Source organism: Oryx dammah, unplaced genomic scaffold (genome assembly GCF_014754425.2).
Source record: "Oryx dammah isolate SB20612 unplaced genomic scaffold, SCBI_Odam_1.1 HiC_scaffold_1, whole genome shotgun sequence".
Lineage (NCBI taxonomy): Eukaryota > Metazoa > Chordata > Mammalia > Artiodactyla > Bovidae > Oryx > Oryx dammah.
Genome location: NW_024070185.1, coordinates 82,391,744 through 82,406,324, shown reverse-complemented (window position 1 = coordinate 82,406,324; position 14,581 = coordinate 82,391,744). Strand labels below are relative to the sequence as shown.

Genomic DNA, 14,581 nt, shown 5'->3' with positions numbered 1-14,581 from the left:
GATGTCCATGTTGTAGAGTCTTGTGTTGTTGGAGGAGGGTGTTTGCTATGACCAGTGCTTTCTCTTGGCAGAACTCTATTAGCCTTTGCCCTGCTTCATTCTGTACTCCAAGGCCAAATTTGCCTGTTACTCCAGGTGTTTCTTGACTTCCTGCTTTGGCATTCCAGTCCCCTATAACGAAAAGGACATCTTTTTTGGGTGTTAGTTCTAGAAGGTCTTGTAGGTCTTCGTAGAACCGGTCAGCTTCTTCAGCATTACTGGTCGGGGTATAGTCTTGGATTACTGTGATATTGAATGGTTTTCCTTGGAAATGAACAGGGATCATTCTGTTGTTTTTGCGACTGCATCCAAGTACTGCATTTCAGACTGTTGTTGATTATGATGGCTACTCCATTTCTTCTAAGGGACTCTTGCCCACAGAAGTATATATAATGGTCATCTGAGTTAAATTCACCCATTCCAGTCCATTTTAATTTGCTGATTCCTGAATGTTGACATTCACGCTTGCCATCTCCTGTTTGACCACTTCCAGTTTGGCCTGATTCATGGAACTAACATTCCAGGTTCCTATGCAATATTGCTCTTTACAACATCAGACCTTGCTTCCATCACCAGTCACATCCACAGCTGGGTGTTGTTTTTGCTTTGGCTCCGTCTCTTTTTTCTTTCTGGAGTTAATTCTCCACTCTTCTCCATTAGCATATTTGGCACCTAGCAACCTGGGGAGTTCACCTTTCAGTGTCCTATCTTTTTGCCTTTTCATACTTTTCATGAGGTTCTCAAGGCAAGAATACTGAAGTGGTTTACCATTCCCTTCTCCAGTGGCCCACATTTTGTCTGAACTCTCCACCATGACCCGTCCGTCTTGGGTGGCCCTACATGGCATGGCTCATAGTTTCATTGAGTTAGACAAGGCTGTGGTCCGTGTGATTAGCTTGGTTAGTTTTCTGTGATTGTGGTTTTCAGTCTGTCTGCCCTCTGATGGAAAATGATAAGAGGCTTATGGAAGCTTCCTGGTGGGAGAGACTGACTGAAGGGGAAACTGGGTTTTGTTCTGATTGGCTGGGCCATGCTCAGTAAATCGTTAATCCAATTTTCTGTTGATGGAGGAGCTGGGTTTTCTCTGTTGGAGCTGTGTTCCCTCCCTGCTATTTACCTGGAGCCAAACTATGGTGGTGGTAATGCAGATAATGGTGACCTCCCTCAAAAGATCCCATGCGTGTACTACTACAATCAGTGCCCCTAACCCTGCAGCAGGCTAACACTGACCCACGACTCCGCTGGAGACTTCTGGACACCCACAGGCAAGTCTGGGATATATTATTGGCTATACTAAGCAGTTATACCAACCAGTAATGCTGAAGAAGCTAAAGTTGAACAGTTCTATGAAGACCTACAAGACCTTCTAGAACTAACATCCAAAAAAGATGTCCTTTTCATTATAGGAGACTGGAATGCAAAAGTAGGGAGTCAAGAAACACCTGGAGTAATAGGCAAATTTGGCCTTGGAATGCGGAATGAAGCAGGGCAGAGACTAATAGAGTTTTGCCAAGAAAATGCACTGGTCATAGCAAACACCCTCTTCCAACAACACAAGAGAAGACTGTACACATGGACATCACCAGATGGTCAACACCGAAATCAGATTGATTATATTCTTTGCAGCCAAAGATGGAGAGGTTCTATACAGTCATCAAAAACAAGACTGGGAGCTGACTGTGGCTCAGATCATGAACTCCTTATTACCAAATTCAGACTCAGATTGAAGAACGTAGGGAAAACCGCTAGACCATTCAGGTATGACCTAAATTAAATCCCTTATGATAATACAGCGGAAGTGAGAAATAGATTTAAGGGCCTAGATCTGATAGATTGAGTGCCTGATGAACTATGAATGAGGTTCGTGACACTGTACAGGAGACAGGGATCAAGACCATCCCCATGGAAAAGAAATGCAAAAAAGCAAAATGGCTGTCTGGGGAGGCCTTACAAATAGCTGTGAAAAGAAGAGAAGCAAAAAGCAAAGGAGAAAAGGAAAGATATAAGCATCTGAATGCAGAGTTCCAAAGAATAGCAAGAAGAGATAAAGCCTTCTTCAGTGATCAATGCAAAGAAATAGAGGAAAAGAACAGAATTGGAAAGACTAGAGATCTCTTCAAGAAAATTAGAGATACCAAGGGAACATTTCATGCAAAGATGGGCTCAAGAAAGGACAGAAATGGTATGGACCTAACAGAAGCAGAAGATATTAAGAAGAGTTGGCAGGAATACACGGAAGAACTGTACAAAAAAGATCTTCACGACCCAGATAATCACGACAGTGTGATCACTCATCTAGAGCCAGACATCTTGGAATGTGAACTCAAGTGGGCCTTAGAAAGCATCACTACGAACAAAGCTAGTGGAGGTGATGGAATTCCAGTTGAGCTATTTCAAATCCTGAAAGATGATGCTGTGAAAGTGCTGCACTCAATATGCCAGCAAATTTGGAAAGCTCAGCAGTGGCCACAGGACTGGAAAAGGTCCGTTTTCATTCCAATCCCAAAGAAAGGCAATGCCAAAGAATGCTCAAACTACCACACAATTGCACTCATCTCACATGCTAGTAAAGTAATGCTCAAAATTCTCTAAGCCAGGCTTCAGCAATACATGAACCGTGAACTTCCTGATGTTCAAGCTGGTTTTAGAAAAGGCAGAACCAGAGATCAAATTGCCAACATCCGCTGGATCATGGAGAAAGCAAGAAAGTTCCAGAAAAACATCTATTCCTGCTTTATTGACTATGCCAAAGCCTTTGACTGTGTGGATCACAATAAACTGTGGAAAATTCTGAGAGAGATGGGAATACCAGACCACCTGACCTGCCTCTTGAGAAATCTGTATGCAGGCCAGGAAGCAACAGTTAGAACTGGACATGGAACAACAGACTGGTTCCAAATAGGAAAAGGAGTCCGTCAAGGCTGTATATTGTCACCCTGCTTATTTAACTTCTATGCAGAGTACATCCTGAGAAACCTGGACTGGAAGAAACACAAACTGGAATCAAGATTGCCAGGAGAAATATCAATAACCTAAGATATGCAGATGACACCATCCTTATGGCAGAAGGTGAAGAACTAAAAAGCCTCTTGATGAAAGTCAAAGAGGAGAGTGAAAAAGTTGCTTAAAGCTCAACATTCAGACAATGAAGATCATGGCATCTGGTCCCATGACTTCATGGGAAATAGATGGGCAAACAGTGGAAACAGTGTCAGACTTTATTTTGAGGTGCTCCAAAATCACTGCAGATGGTGACTGCAGCCATGAAATTAAAAGATGCCTACTTCTTGGAAGAAAAGTTATGACCAACCTAGATAGCATATTCAAAAGCAGAGACATTACTTTGCCGACTAAGGTCCATCTAGTCAAGGCTATGGTTTTTCCTGTGGTCATGTATGGATATGAGAGTTGGACTGTGAAGAAGGCTGAGCACCGAAGAACTGATGCTTTTGAACTGTGGTGTTGGAGAAGACTCTTGAGAGTCCCTTGGACTGCAAGGAGATCCAACCAGTCCATTCTGAAGGAGATCAGCCTGGGATTTCTTTGGAAGGAATGATGCTGAAGCTGAAACTCCAGTACTTTGGCCACCTCATGCAAAGAGTTGACTCATTGGAAAAGACTGATGCTGGGAGGGATTGGGGGCAGGAGGAGAAAGGGACGACAGAGGATGAGATGTCTGGATGACATCACTGACTTGATGGACCTGAGTCTGAGTGAACTCCGGGATTTGGTGATGGACAGGGAGGCCTGGCATGCTACGATTCATGGGGTTGCAAAGAGTTGGACACGACTGAGCGACTGAATTGAACTGAAGCAGTTATACGCTGAAGAACTCTCAATTTGTCAAGGGCTGAAATTTTCTTCATATTCTGGCTCCAATGCTGAGATCAACTCTGCTTTGCATGGCTCTGGATTCCCTTTGGTTTTAATCAACATACCCATAGGGTGCTGGGGAGATTCAAAATATATAAGTAAGCAATCTAATAGGTAAATAATTTTGTTTCAATACAGGAAACATTAAGATGCAATACTTATAAAGCTGGTTGTCAGGCATTTTCTTCCTTTCTGGTTATATCCCTCTGTATGTTTGTTTACCATTATTTCTGCAGTACAATTCATGAGAACTCTGCAGGTGGCACTCAAGGAGAAAGGAAAGGTTTCCGTGAACTGCGCTGACCTCTAGTGTTTCAGCTCCTCTCAGACTGTTCTGTGGCCTCTGTATTTTCCTGCGATATAGGAGGGTCTCTTCAGATAGGCAGATCAAGAATTTTAGTGAGGAATATAATTATCCAGAATGTGTGTTAAAATGGGCTTCCAAGGTGGTGGTAGCGGTGAACAATCAGCCTGCCAAGGGAAGAGATGAAAGAGACACAGTTTCCATCCCAGGGTTGGAAAGATCCCCTTAAGGAGGAAATGGTAACCCACTCCAGTATTCCTCTGCCTGAAAAAAATCCCATGAACAGAGGAGCCTGGCAGACTACAGCCCATGGGGTGGCAAAGAGTTGCCCAGACCTGAGCACATGCCACAGGAAGATTTTTACGACCCATCTCAGAGACTTAGCAAGCCTAGTCTTTGCTCCAGGACTCTGCATTTTTTGCAGAATCCAAGGTGCTTTGGTGCAGGTCTCCATTACACTAAAAAAAATATTGCCTTAATGTCTAGGCTTGCTTTCCTTAGTATCACCTAGTAAAGCAGCCTTGACACTGCGTACTGACGGCTCCACACCGTAACTGAGGCCCTGGCAATGCATTTGGTTTACCCGTGGGGAAATGCACGTAGAAGACAATGGCACCCCACTCAAGTACTCTTGCCTGGAAAATCCCATGGATAGAAGAGCCTGGAAGGCTGCAGTCCATGGGGTCATTAAGAGTCGGACACGACTGAGCGACTTCACTTTCACTTTTCACTTTCATGCATTGGAGAAGGAAATGGCAACCCACTCCAGTGTTCTTGCCTGGAGAATCCCAGGGACGGGGAGCCTGGTGGGCTGCGGTCTAAGGGGTCGCACAGAGTCGGACACGACTGAAGTCACTTAGCAGGTGGGGAAATGCACATCTGTTCCGTGTACAGTTTGTCCGATGAAGGCAAACATCTTGTGTAAAAACGCTCTGTCAAGATACACAGCATGTTTCCTGTGTGCCTCTCCCAATCAGTCTCCGTTGTATAAAACGGTCGCGTCCTCCACCATTGCCCTAGCTGCGTGAAGAACGTAAGGTATAGTCGTCACGCCCAGGACTAGACCGCAAGCTTCCCAGTGCACACCTAGGAAAGACGGGTGGGCGTGATTGGGGACCCACTTTGCCAATCGGCGTCCGGCTTGTTGATGGGTGTCAAATGCCGGGCTCTGATTGGCCGTGCAAACCCGGCCTCTTCCTCTTAGCCTCACGCTGTGTGGACGTTGCATCACCCGGGCAAGACGTAGACTCGTTTCTTTCAGAGCTACGCCGTCCTGGAGGCCGCTAAGGTATGCTCGGTCCTGCTCGTGGGGCCCCTCAGGTACTCCCTGTCTTGTCCGCGGGGCTCCTCAGGTCATCTTTTCCTGCCCACGGGCCCCTCAGATACGCCCCTTCCTGCCCACGGAGACCCACGGTCCCCCCTGGTTCACAAGAATTTTTTTTAATGTTTATTGGGGGCCATGGGGTAGTACGTGCATATCCGTTTCCAAGGAAAAGACTGGGAGACAGTCTAAATGGGGCTGAAGAATCCAAGTAGGTACCAGTCCTGGCTCAGCGGTTCGACCGAGCGTTATAAACCTTGCAGGTTACCCAGCTTCAGCCTGGGATCCTGGTAACTAACACTTGAGCCATTGAGTGATTCAGAAAATTTGGTGTGATCGAGCTCACTGGAGAAGTTCAGAAGGTGGACAAAATTACTTGAAAGTCTAGGTATTCATAAGAACAAATCAAGTCTTCAGTTCAGTCGCTCAGTCGTGTCCGACTCTTTGCGACCCCATGAATCGCAGCACACCAGGCCTCCCTGTCCATCACCAACTCCCGGAGTTCACTCAGACTCAGGTCCATAGAGTCAGTGATGCCATCCAGCCATCTCATCCTCTGTCGTCCCTTTCTCCTCCTGCCCCCAATCCCTCCCAGCATCAGAGTCTTTTCCAATGAGTCAACTCTTCGCATGAGGTGGCCGAAGTACTGCAGTTTCAGCTTTAGCATCTTAGGTTCCCATAATGAGCATGTATTGCTGGGTGTCCGGGATTAGAGGGAAGTAAGTAAGCGCGGAGTCTCCAGTCTAACAGTCTTTAATACAATAATCCAAGGGCCCAGATCAGGACTAGTTCTTCGGTGGGAGAAGAAGGCTTCTCAGGAACTATAGTGGATTTGGCCCTGAAAATGAATAGTAACTGGAGGAGTAGGTGCAGAGGACTGTAGTGTAATGTATAGCAGGATTTTAGGTTGTGTGTGATTGAGGAGATGAGGAGTTGCTGTATTCACTGTAGCTTCGTGTGAGGAACAAGTGGGAGAGGATGCTTAACTTCCAGCCTTACAAATTTATGATTTTCTTCTTTAGTGAAGTGGTGTTTGAAATGAATACATGAAGGAAGATGAGGTGTTTTTTTTTTTAGGTGGGGCAATAATAGTTTTTGCATTCATTCAGGAGTTGCAGAGAAGAAAGGCAGGATGAAACTAGAGGCAAAGCAATTGATATAGGGATTTTAGTAAATAAGATGAGCTTTTTAAAATTATTGGTAAAATAGTGGATAAAATATCCTTTTCATAAGTGATTATTAAAGAGTGAATTATAGGAAACAGGAGGCATCTCAATGTAGATTGCACTCTAATTCTTTTTGGGAAGATGATTTAGTGACTGGGCAAAGGCAGTAAGAGTAGCATTTGTGGAAAAAAAAAAAAGAGTAGCATTTGTGGACAAAGAAGTAGTAATAGTTTCCATAGATGGCAAGTGATTGCTGTGATTTCATTTAATCTTAAATTAGCATTGTGAGTATTTACAACCTTTATTTTACAGATGATAGAATTGAAGTTTAAAGGTTGAATAACTTTTCTTATAAGCCACATACTAAGTTGTGGCATCAAAACCACCACATTCCAAAGCCAACCCTCTTAATCATTCTTGGCAAGAGGAGCCCGTGGAGTGGGATAGATTGGAAAATCAGTTGGGAGGAGTATCACTAAGGATGCTGACAAAGGGATTCGTTTAAATATTTTTGAGCACCTGTGCTGTGAAAGCACACAGTAAGACATAAAATAGTAAGAGGTTAGTGACATGCTTTTGCCAGCAACAAGTTTACAGTTGAATTGGAGAGACATGCGATATAAATAAACTTTGATGTGTAGGAGAGGAACAGATGCTAGGGAGGGGGATATTTAATTTTGAAAAAGGTGGATTGGTAAATTCCCGTAGAGCAGAGTACATTTATGCTAACTAGTGCTAGAGTACTTAAGAGAAAGGGCCTGATACTGGAAAGCAATTATGTCAGCCAAAAGTTTTGTTTCTCAGCAGTGTCTAAGAATGTGATATAGTTTGGAGCTTGAGTTTTGTAAGAGTAAAGAAAAGGTCAGGAGCAGGAATTGTAGGTGAGATTATGGTGCCCCAGAGAAAAGCCTGAACAGAAACCATTGGGAGTAAGGAACCACTGGATTTTTTTTTTTAATAAAGAAATGGTACTTCCAGAACTTTTCCATTAGGAAGGTGGTGTGCAGGATATATAGTATTTATTTTTCTCTTGTTGTGTCCGACTCTTTGTGACCTCATGGACTGTAGCCCGCCAGGCTCCTCTGTCCATGGAATTCTACAGGCAAGAATACTGGGGTGGGTAGCCATTCCCTTCTCCAGGGGTTCTTCCCTACCCAGGGATCAAACCTGGGTCTCCCATATTGCAGACAGATTCTTTACTTTCTAAGCCACCAGGGACACCTGATAAAGTTAATGACATACTCAAAAATAATCAAAACAGAGTAATTTGAAGTAAATAAAAATATGTTCCTTCACACTTTCCTCATTGTATCCTGTTCTCTGGTGGTAGCCATTGTTAAGTTTGGTGGGTAGCCTTCTAAATTAAGTACAGAATTGCTTAAACATAGACTTAGTATATATATGCATATTTTCTAATCACTTGACAATAATATATTGCATATAGTATAAATTACTATCAGCAACTGTGACTCACTGTTTTTCAGTATGTTTAAGTAATATGTATGCTTACATATTTTGGTTAATTATTTTTACTGCCTGTATGGTATTGATGTACCATGATTTATTTTAGTCTATTACCTATTCATGGATATTTAAATTGTTTCCTGATATTTGTCTATAGAAGTGCTTCAGTTGATATCTTTGTACATGTTTTACACATTTGCGTAAGTATATCTCTGGCTTCCTGCTGCTGCTGCTTAGTCGCTTCAGTCATGTCCGACTCTATGTGACCGCATAGATGGCAGCCCAGGCTCCTTTGTCCCTGGGCTTCTCCAGGCCAGAATACTGGAGTGCGTTGCCATTTCCTTCTCCAATGCCTGCCTCTCTGGCTTATATGTTAATAAGATATAAGTTGTCTTTAAAAAGGCTGGTGATGGACCCGCCACTGGGGTTAAATTTGACTTAATGAAACAGGTTATGAAGATCTGAGAATGAGGAAGACGGAATAGAGAAATAGACTTAGAAGTCAGACCCATGTAACTTGGTGATCTGTTGGATGTGGGGATCATCTGATTGTATTAAAGGTGACTCAGAAATTTCAGGTAATGGGAAGAAATAGTGGAACTACTAGAACAGTGATATTAAAAATGGGAGCAAGTGTGGTAAAGAAGATCATGAGATTTATTTTTAAATTTTTTTTGTGTGCTTTTCCAAGATATGTTGAGATAAACCCAAGTAAAGGTCAAGGAGGGTATCTAGAAATTACTGAACAGGATGTTGAGGCTAAAGAGGTCAGGAGTCATCGAATAGGGAAGATAGTGGAGACCTTGAATTATAGTTGAAAGGAAGAAGAGGCGATTGCTTCCCTGAGCATGACCTGGTAAGGTTAATCCCCCTCCTCTTTCTGCTCCCACTTTTACCCACAAGCCCTGTGGTTACTGGATGCTGTTGTGCAGGTACAGCTCTCCAGTGGATGTGAGGGGCTAGAGCAATCCTGTGATATATGCATGGAGGCTGTTTCTCCTCAGCAGCCGCCATAGCCCGGTCACTGATACATGAAACTTCCTGGAATAGTCTGTGCCATTACATGGGGTCTTTGTATTTGGCCTAATAATTCAGTGGTTCTTAATGTCCAGAGATGTAGAGGCTCACTGGAAATTTTATAAAACTTTAAAGCCATCTCCACAGAAAGCTTAACTCTCATTTTCTTTAAAAAAAAAAAAGGAAAAATGTTCAGATAAATAACAGTCAAAACAGTTTTAGAGAAGGACTTAAATTTTGATGTGCATGCTAATCCCCTCAGATCTTGTTAAAATGTAGATTTGTACTCCTTAATCTGAGGAAGGGCTGGTGAGTCTACTCCAGTCAACTTTTATAGATGCTGGGATAATAGGACCAGCCTTGACAAGCATTAAGAGTGACAGACATAAATGTGTTGATATCTGAAGATCTGTTAGTCTTCAGATATAACCTCTTTAAGTTTCAACTGGCCTCTAATAAGGTTGTCACTGATCCAACAGGACTCCTACTACATCAGTAAATGCACAAACTAATGCCTCTCTCCATCCTGGAAAATCCCATGGATGAAGGAGCCTGGTGGGCTGCAGTCCATGAGGTCGCAAAGAGTCGGACACGACTGAGCAACTTCACTTTCACTTTTCACTTTCACGCATTGGAGAAGGAAATGGCAGCCCACTCCAGTGTTCTTGCCTGGAGAATCCCAGGGACGGGGGAGCCTGGTGGGCTGCCGTCTATGGGGTTGCACAGAGTCGGACACGACTGAAGTGACTTAGCAGCAGCAGCAGCCACCCTGAAAGTCTGTGAGTTATGACAAGAGCTGAAGATCCAAAATGCCTTTCAACTTCTGTTTAATAATATTGAATGGCACCCTCTGGGCTTCCCAGGTGGCACTAGTAGTAAGTATGTATCCTGCCTGCCAATGCAGGATACATAAGAGATGCAGGTTCAATCTCTGGGTTGGGAAGATCCCCCGGAGGAGGGCATGACAGCCCACTCCAGTATTCTCGCCTGGAGAATCCCATGGACAGAGGAGCCTGGCAGGCTACAGTCCATAGCGTTGCACAGAGTTGGACATGACTAAAGCGATTTAGTACACACACACGCATGCGAATGGCTTACTAATCAGAAAATGGATAGTTGAGTTAAATGGCACACATGTTCTTTCCTTATTTTTTTCCTATATAGAACTCAAAGGCACTCTCACATCTCAAAAATGAATGAAAGAGGGACAAAAGGAGAAATACTGCTTGTAATAAACTTTAAAAACAACTTTTTCTAATGTTAAAAATATTAATTAAACAGATCACTCATTTCCGTGCATGACTCAGACCTCTGTGGCATAAACCTCATTTTCTATAGATTTTCACTTATGTGCAAAATCAATATCCTTTTGACTGTTTAATCCCTTGTCTTGGCTGCCAGGAAGCTCACAGTCATATTTTGAATCAGTGTTGCTAATTTAGACCAAGGGTCTGCATGATTTAAATTTTCCCTGGTCTTGAATTTCCATATAATTTTAATTAGATTCCCTAATTTTATTTTTAATCAGTTTTTGTATTTGCCATTTCATGGTTAGTCCTTTAGTTAGTCTCTTCACATTCTCTGTCAAATAAAATAGAATAAAAATGAGTTAACATAGTAAGGACTATATCTTTGAAATTCCGTAATTTCTACCATTGCTTTATATACATAGCTTTTTTTTTAATAAAAAAAAATTTTTTGGCATTGTTCAGTTATGGTGCTTAGGCTTTGATTTTTCAGAATTGGTTGAAGTATGTCAGTCTCTGAGCTTCTAGAGTCAATTATCTCAGATTGTTATTTGAGTTCTTAAGGTTTTCCACCTTCTCTGTTTTCTTATTATTAGCATTCCTGTCCCATTGTAATCTGATGTTGGCTTGGAAATCTGATCACCAACCTTATTAAAATTATAAAGTGAGAATAAATAGGCTTTGAGGAGAAATGGGCTCAAGGATGTTCAGTAGATAGTTAAACTACTAGATAGTTAAACCCAGACTGATCAGGTATTTCTGAATGAGGTTGTTAACTTCCGGAAAAGACACTAAAGCCTCTCACTAGGCACTAAATCACGAGTAAGCAGCACAATTGATAAAATGTAAAATTAAAATAATCTTGTAATTATTTGAATGTAATTCTTATCTTTCTAGCTTTAACATTTTTTAAGGTTTTGCCTGTTTTCTTCAGAAAGATTAGGTTGATTCAACAAAAGTACTTTATGTCTTGTGAATGTAGGTAAGAATTTTTACCTACTTTGAGATTTATTTTTTCAGATTATTAATGAATTTTTAGTATCATTACAATTGGCAAGGTTTCTTTTTCTTTTAAGAAATGTGTTATCTGCAATTACTAAATGTTATACTGTAGTTGAAGAATAAATGAGTGTGAATTGGACATAAATTTTGAAATTCAAAAGTGCCATATGTTTTTACTTCATACGATATACAAAAATAACTCAAGATGGATCAATGACCTAACTGCAAGAGCTAAAACGTCACAACCTTGTCGGCGGCAGTGATTTCTTAGATATGACACTAAAAGTTCAAGTAACAAAACCAGTAAATAAACTGAACTTCACCAAAATTAAAAGTGTTTGTGCTTCAAGGAATAGACCATGAAGAAAATAAGAAACAAGTTATGGAATGGGAAAATTTTTTTGCAAATCCTGTAACTGATAAGGGGCTTGTATCTAGAATGTATAAAGCATGAAATGTGAGTAGGAGACAGAGGTCCAATCCCTGTGCTGGGAAGATCCCCTGGAGAAGGAAATGGCAACCCACTCCTGTATTTTTGCCTGGGAAATCTCCTGGACAAAGGAGCCCTGTGGGTTACAGTTCATGGGGTCACAAAATAGTTGGCATGACTAGGTGACTAAATACCAACAACAGTTTTATATATAGTAGTGTGTATATGTCAGTAAAATGTGTGCAATATAGATTTTACAGAAGTGTAAAAAGTCATTGTGCAAAAAGTTAGTATCTATAAATAATTTCAATCTGCCCAATACAAAACATTTAGATATAGCAATATTAATATTATATTTTCATGCTTACTTAAATGGTATTTTAGATTTCTAGATATAAGGCATCTGCACTTTAACAAAATACACACTGTTAATTGTTTTGTTTCTTTACAGACAACAGAGTATTGGCAAACCAAATCATAAAACCAAGCCATAAAAATAATTATACATCATGATCAGGTAGACTTGATTCCAAGTATACAAGGCTGGTTCAATATTCAAAAATTAATTAACATAGTCCATCATGCCAACAGACAAGAAAATCATACAGTCCTATAGAGAGATGCAGGAAACGCACTTGACCTGTTGATTTTAAGCACTCTCAGAAAAACAGGACTAGAATGGAATTTCCTGAACTAGATACATGACATCTCAAAAATCTACAAATAACATCATACTTAGGTTGAGAAACTATGTACTTTCCCACTAAGATCAGGAAGAACACAAACAGTTCTCTCTCACCACTGCTATACAACATAGCAGTAAAGACAATTCAATAAAGAAAGGACAGTGGTGCTGAAACAACTAGTCATTCATATACAAAATAATTAATCTAGATATATACTTTACATGCTTCACAAATTAACTCAAATGGATAACAGATATAAAATGTAAGCCTGAGCAATTTGTATGCAATAATATAAAGAAAATATTTCTATTTCTTCTCTAAAAAATAAAAAAAGAATTGTTACAATTTAGCAGTAAAAAGACAGCCCAGTTAAACACTAGGCAAAAGATGAATAGACATTTCTCCAGAGAAGGTATAAAATGACCAATAAGCTCAGCGTCACTAATCATTAGGGAAATGGAAATCAAAAGCACAGTGAGATACTACTTTATACCACCTAGGATTTCATATAATCCAAAGATGGACATAAGGAGTGAGGATGTAGACAAACTGGAATCTTATTCTCTGCTAGGAGAATGTAAAATGACACAGCAGCTTTGGAACACATTTTGGCAGTTTCTCAAAAAGTTGAACGCAGTTCAACCCAGCAGTTTCACTCCTAGGTATTTACCTAAGAGCTGAAAACTTACGTCCACATAAAAACTGCCCTGTCCAAAAGTGAAAACAATGCTAATGTCCATGGACTGAGAAATTAATAAAGAAAAAGTGTCATGTCTGTAAAATGAATTATTATTCAGCCATAAATGAAAAATGAAATATGAGTATGTGTTACAACATGGATGAACCTTGAAAACATAATTCTAAGTAAAAGAAGCCAGACCCAGTAGTCTGTGTATACTTAATTTCATTTATGTGAAATGTCCAAAATAGGAAGATCTAGAAAGGAGGCAAAACAGTCACCAGAAGTCTAGTGAAGAAGAGGATGGAGAATGACTGCTAATGTTTACAGTTTTTTGGAAGGCCGAAGAGGGAATAGTGATGAAAATGTTTTGAAATTAGAGAGTGGTGGTGGTTGCACAGGCTTGTGAATATACTTTAAAAAGAAAAAGGTTAAAGTGAATTGTACACTTTAAAATGGTGAACTTGATGGTATGTAAACTTTACCTTTAAAAAGTTTAAAGTACCATGTAGTATCATGGCTAGTGATAGGAACATTCATTTTAATGTATGGTACTATGTTATTCCTAGATTTCTCCTTTCAGAATAAAAAATTTGATTTCTCTTGCAGTGACAAAAATGGTTCAACAAGTTCCAGAAAACATCAATTTTCCTGCTGAAGAAGAGAAAATCTTGCAGTTTTGGTCTGACTTTAATTGTTTCCAAGAATGCTTAAAGCAATCAAAACATAGGCCAAAGTATGTGAATTTCTTTGGTAAAGGTATAGGCTAAAAATAATCATTTCTCAGAATCTCCTACCTCTTTATATATCTCAGTAGTAGATATATGTTGAATGAATGAGTTCTTAATTATTAGAGATCGATTCAGTTTCTTAAAGAGGTCTTCCAAATAGTTTATATGTCAAGTCTCTTCCTTTCCACTTTTCTTATTATCACCATTCTCATTTAAGCATTTAGACAAGTAGTGTAGTAGCTTCCTATTGGGGTTCTTCCTACCTCTATTCTTCATTCACCTAAAAACCAGTCTTTTCTTTAATTACTGTTTTTATCATGTATCACTTCTGATCAGAAAACCTTATAATAGGTGTTTTTTGCCCAGTTTTACAGATGCTCTAACTTATGATCAGGATAAATAATTTCCTTTAGATCATAGAACTAATAAATGAAGAATGGATGGTCTAATGCAGGTCTCTCCAAATGGTCATAATTAGCCTTTTTGAATGCAAGGCCTCCAGTAGATATCTAATGAGTTGTGTCTGAATTTCCTAGCCTTGCAGCTTTTCTTCTCCCCAAAGACTCTACTGTTACAGGAGCTGTCTGTAAGAAAATGCTGTCTTAGTTTTTGCTGTCTATTT

At 40.4% G+C, this 14,581-nt stretch overlaps 1 protein-coding gene and 1 non-coding gene across 3 annotated transcripts in view; both read left to right on the top strand.

Moving 5' to 3' along the window:
• The first annotated feature begins 5,410 nt into the window (after window positions 1-5,410).
• Window positions 5,411-14,581, top strand: part of IARS1 (isoleucyl-tRNA synthetase 1) — an 81,127-nt gene continuing 71,956 nt past the window's right edge. The window contains exons 1-2 of one of the 2 annotated variants that reach the window (XR_005721838.1): window positions 5,411-5,504; window positions 13,838-13,964. Coding sequence is in view for 1 of the 2 variants with exons in the window: in XM_040245571.1 (XP_040101505.1) it covers window positions 13,846-13,964 (119 nt within the window). In the remaining variant the exon portion in view is untranslated. The remainder of the gene's footprint in view (window positions 5,505-13,837; window positions 13,965-14,581) is intronic. The other variant, XM_040245571.1, reaches the window with a different exon arrangement.
• LOC120867881 lies at window positions 9,070-9,202 on the top strand. The gene has a single exon (XR_005722052.1). It is a non-coding gene; the product is annotated as a small nucleolar RNA SNORA84 (small nucleolar RNA).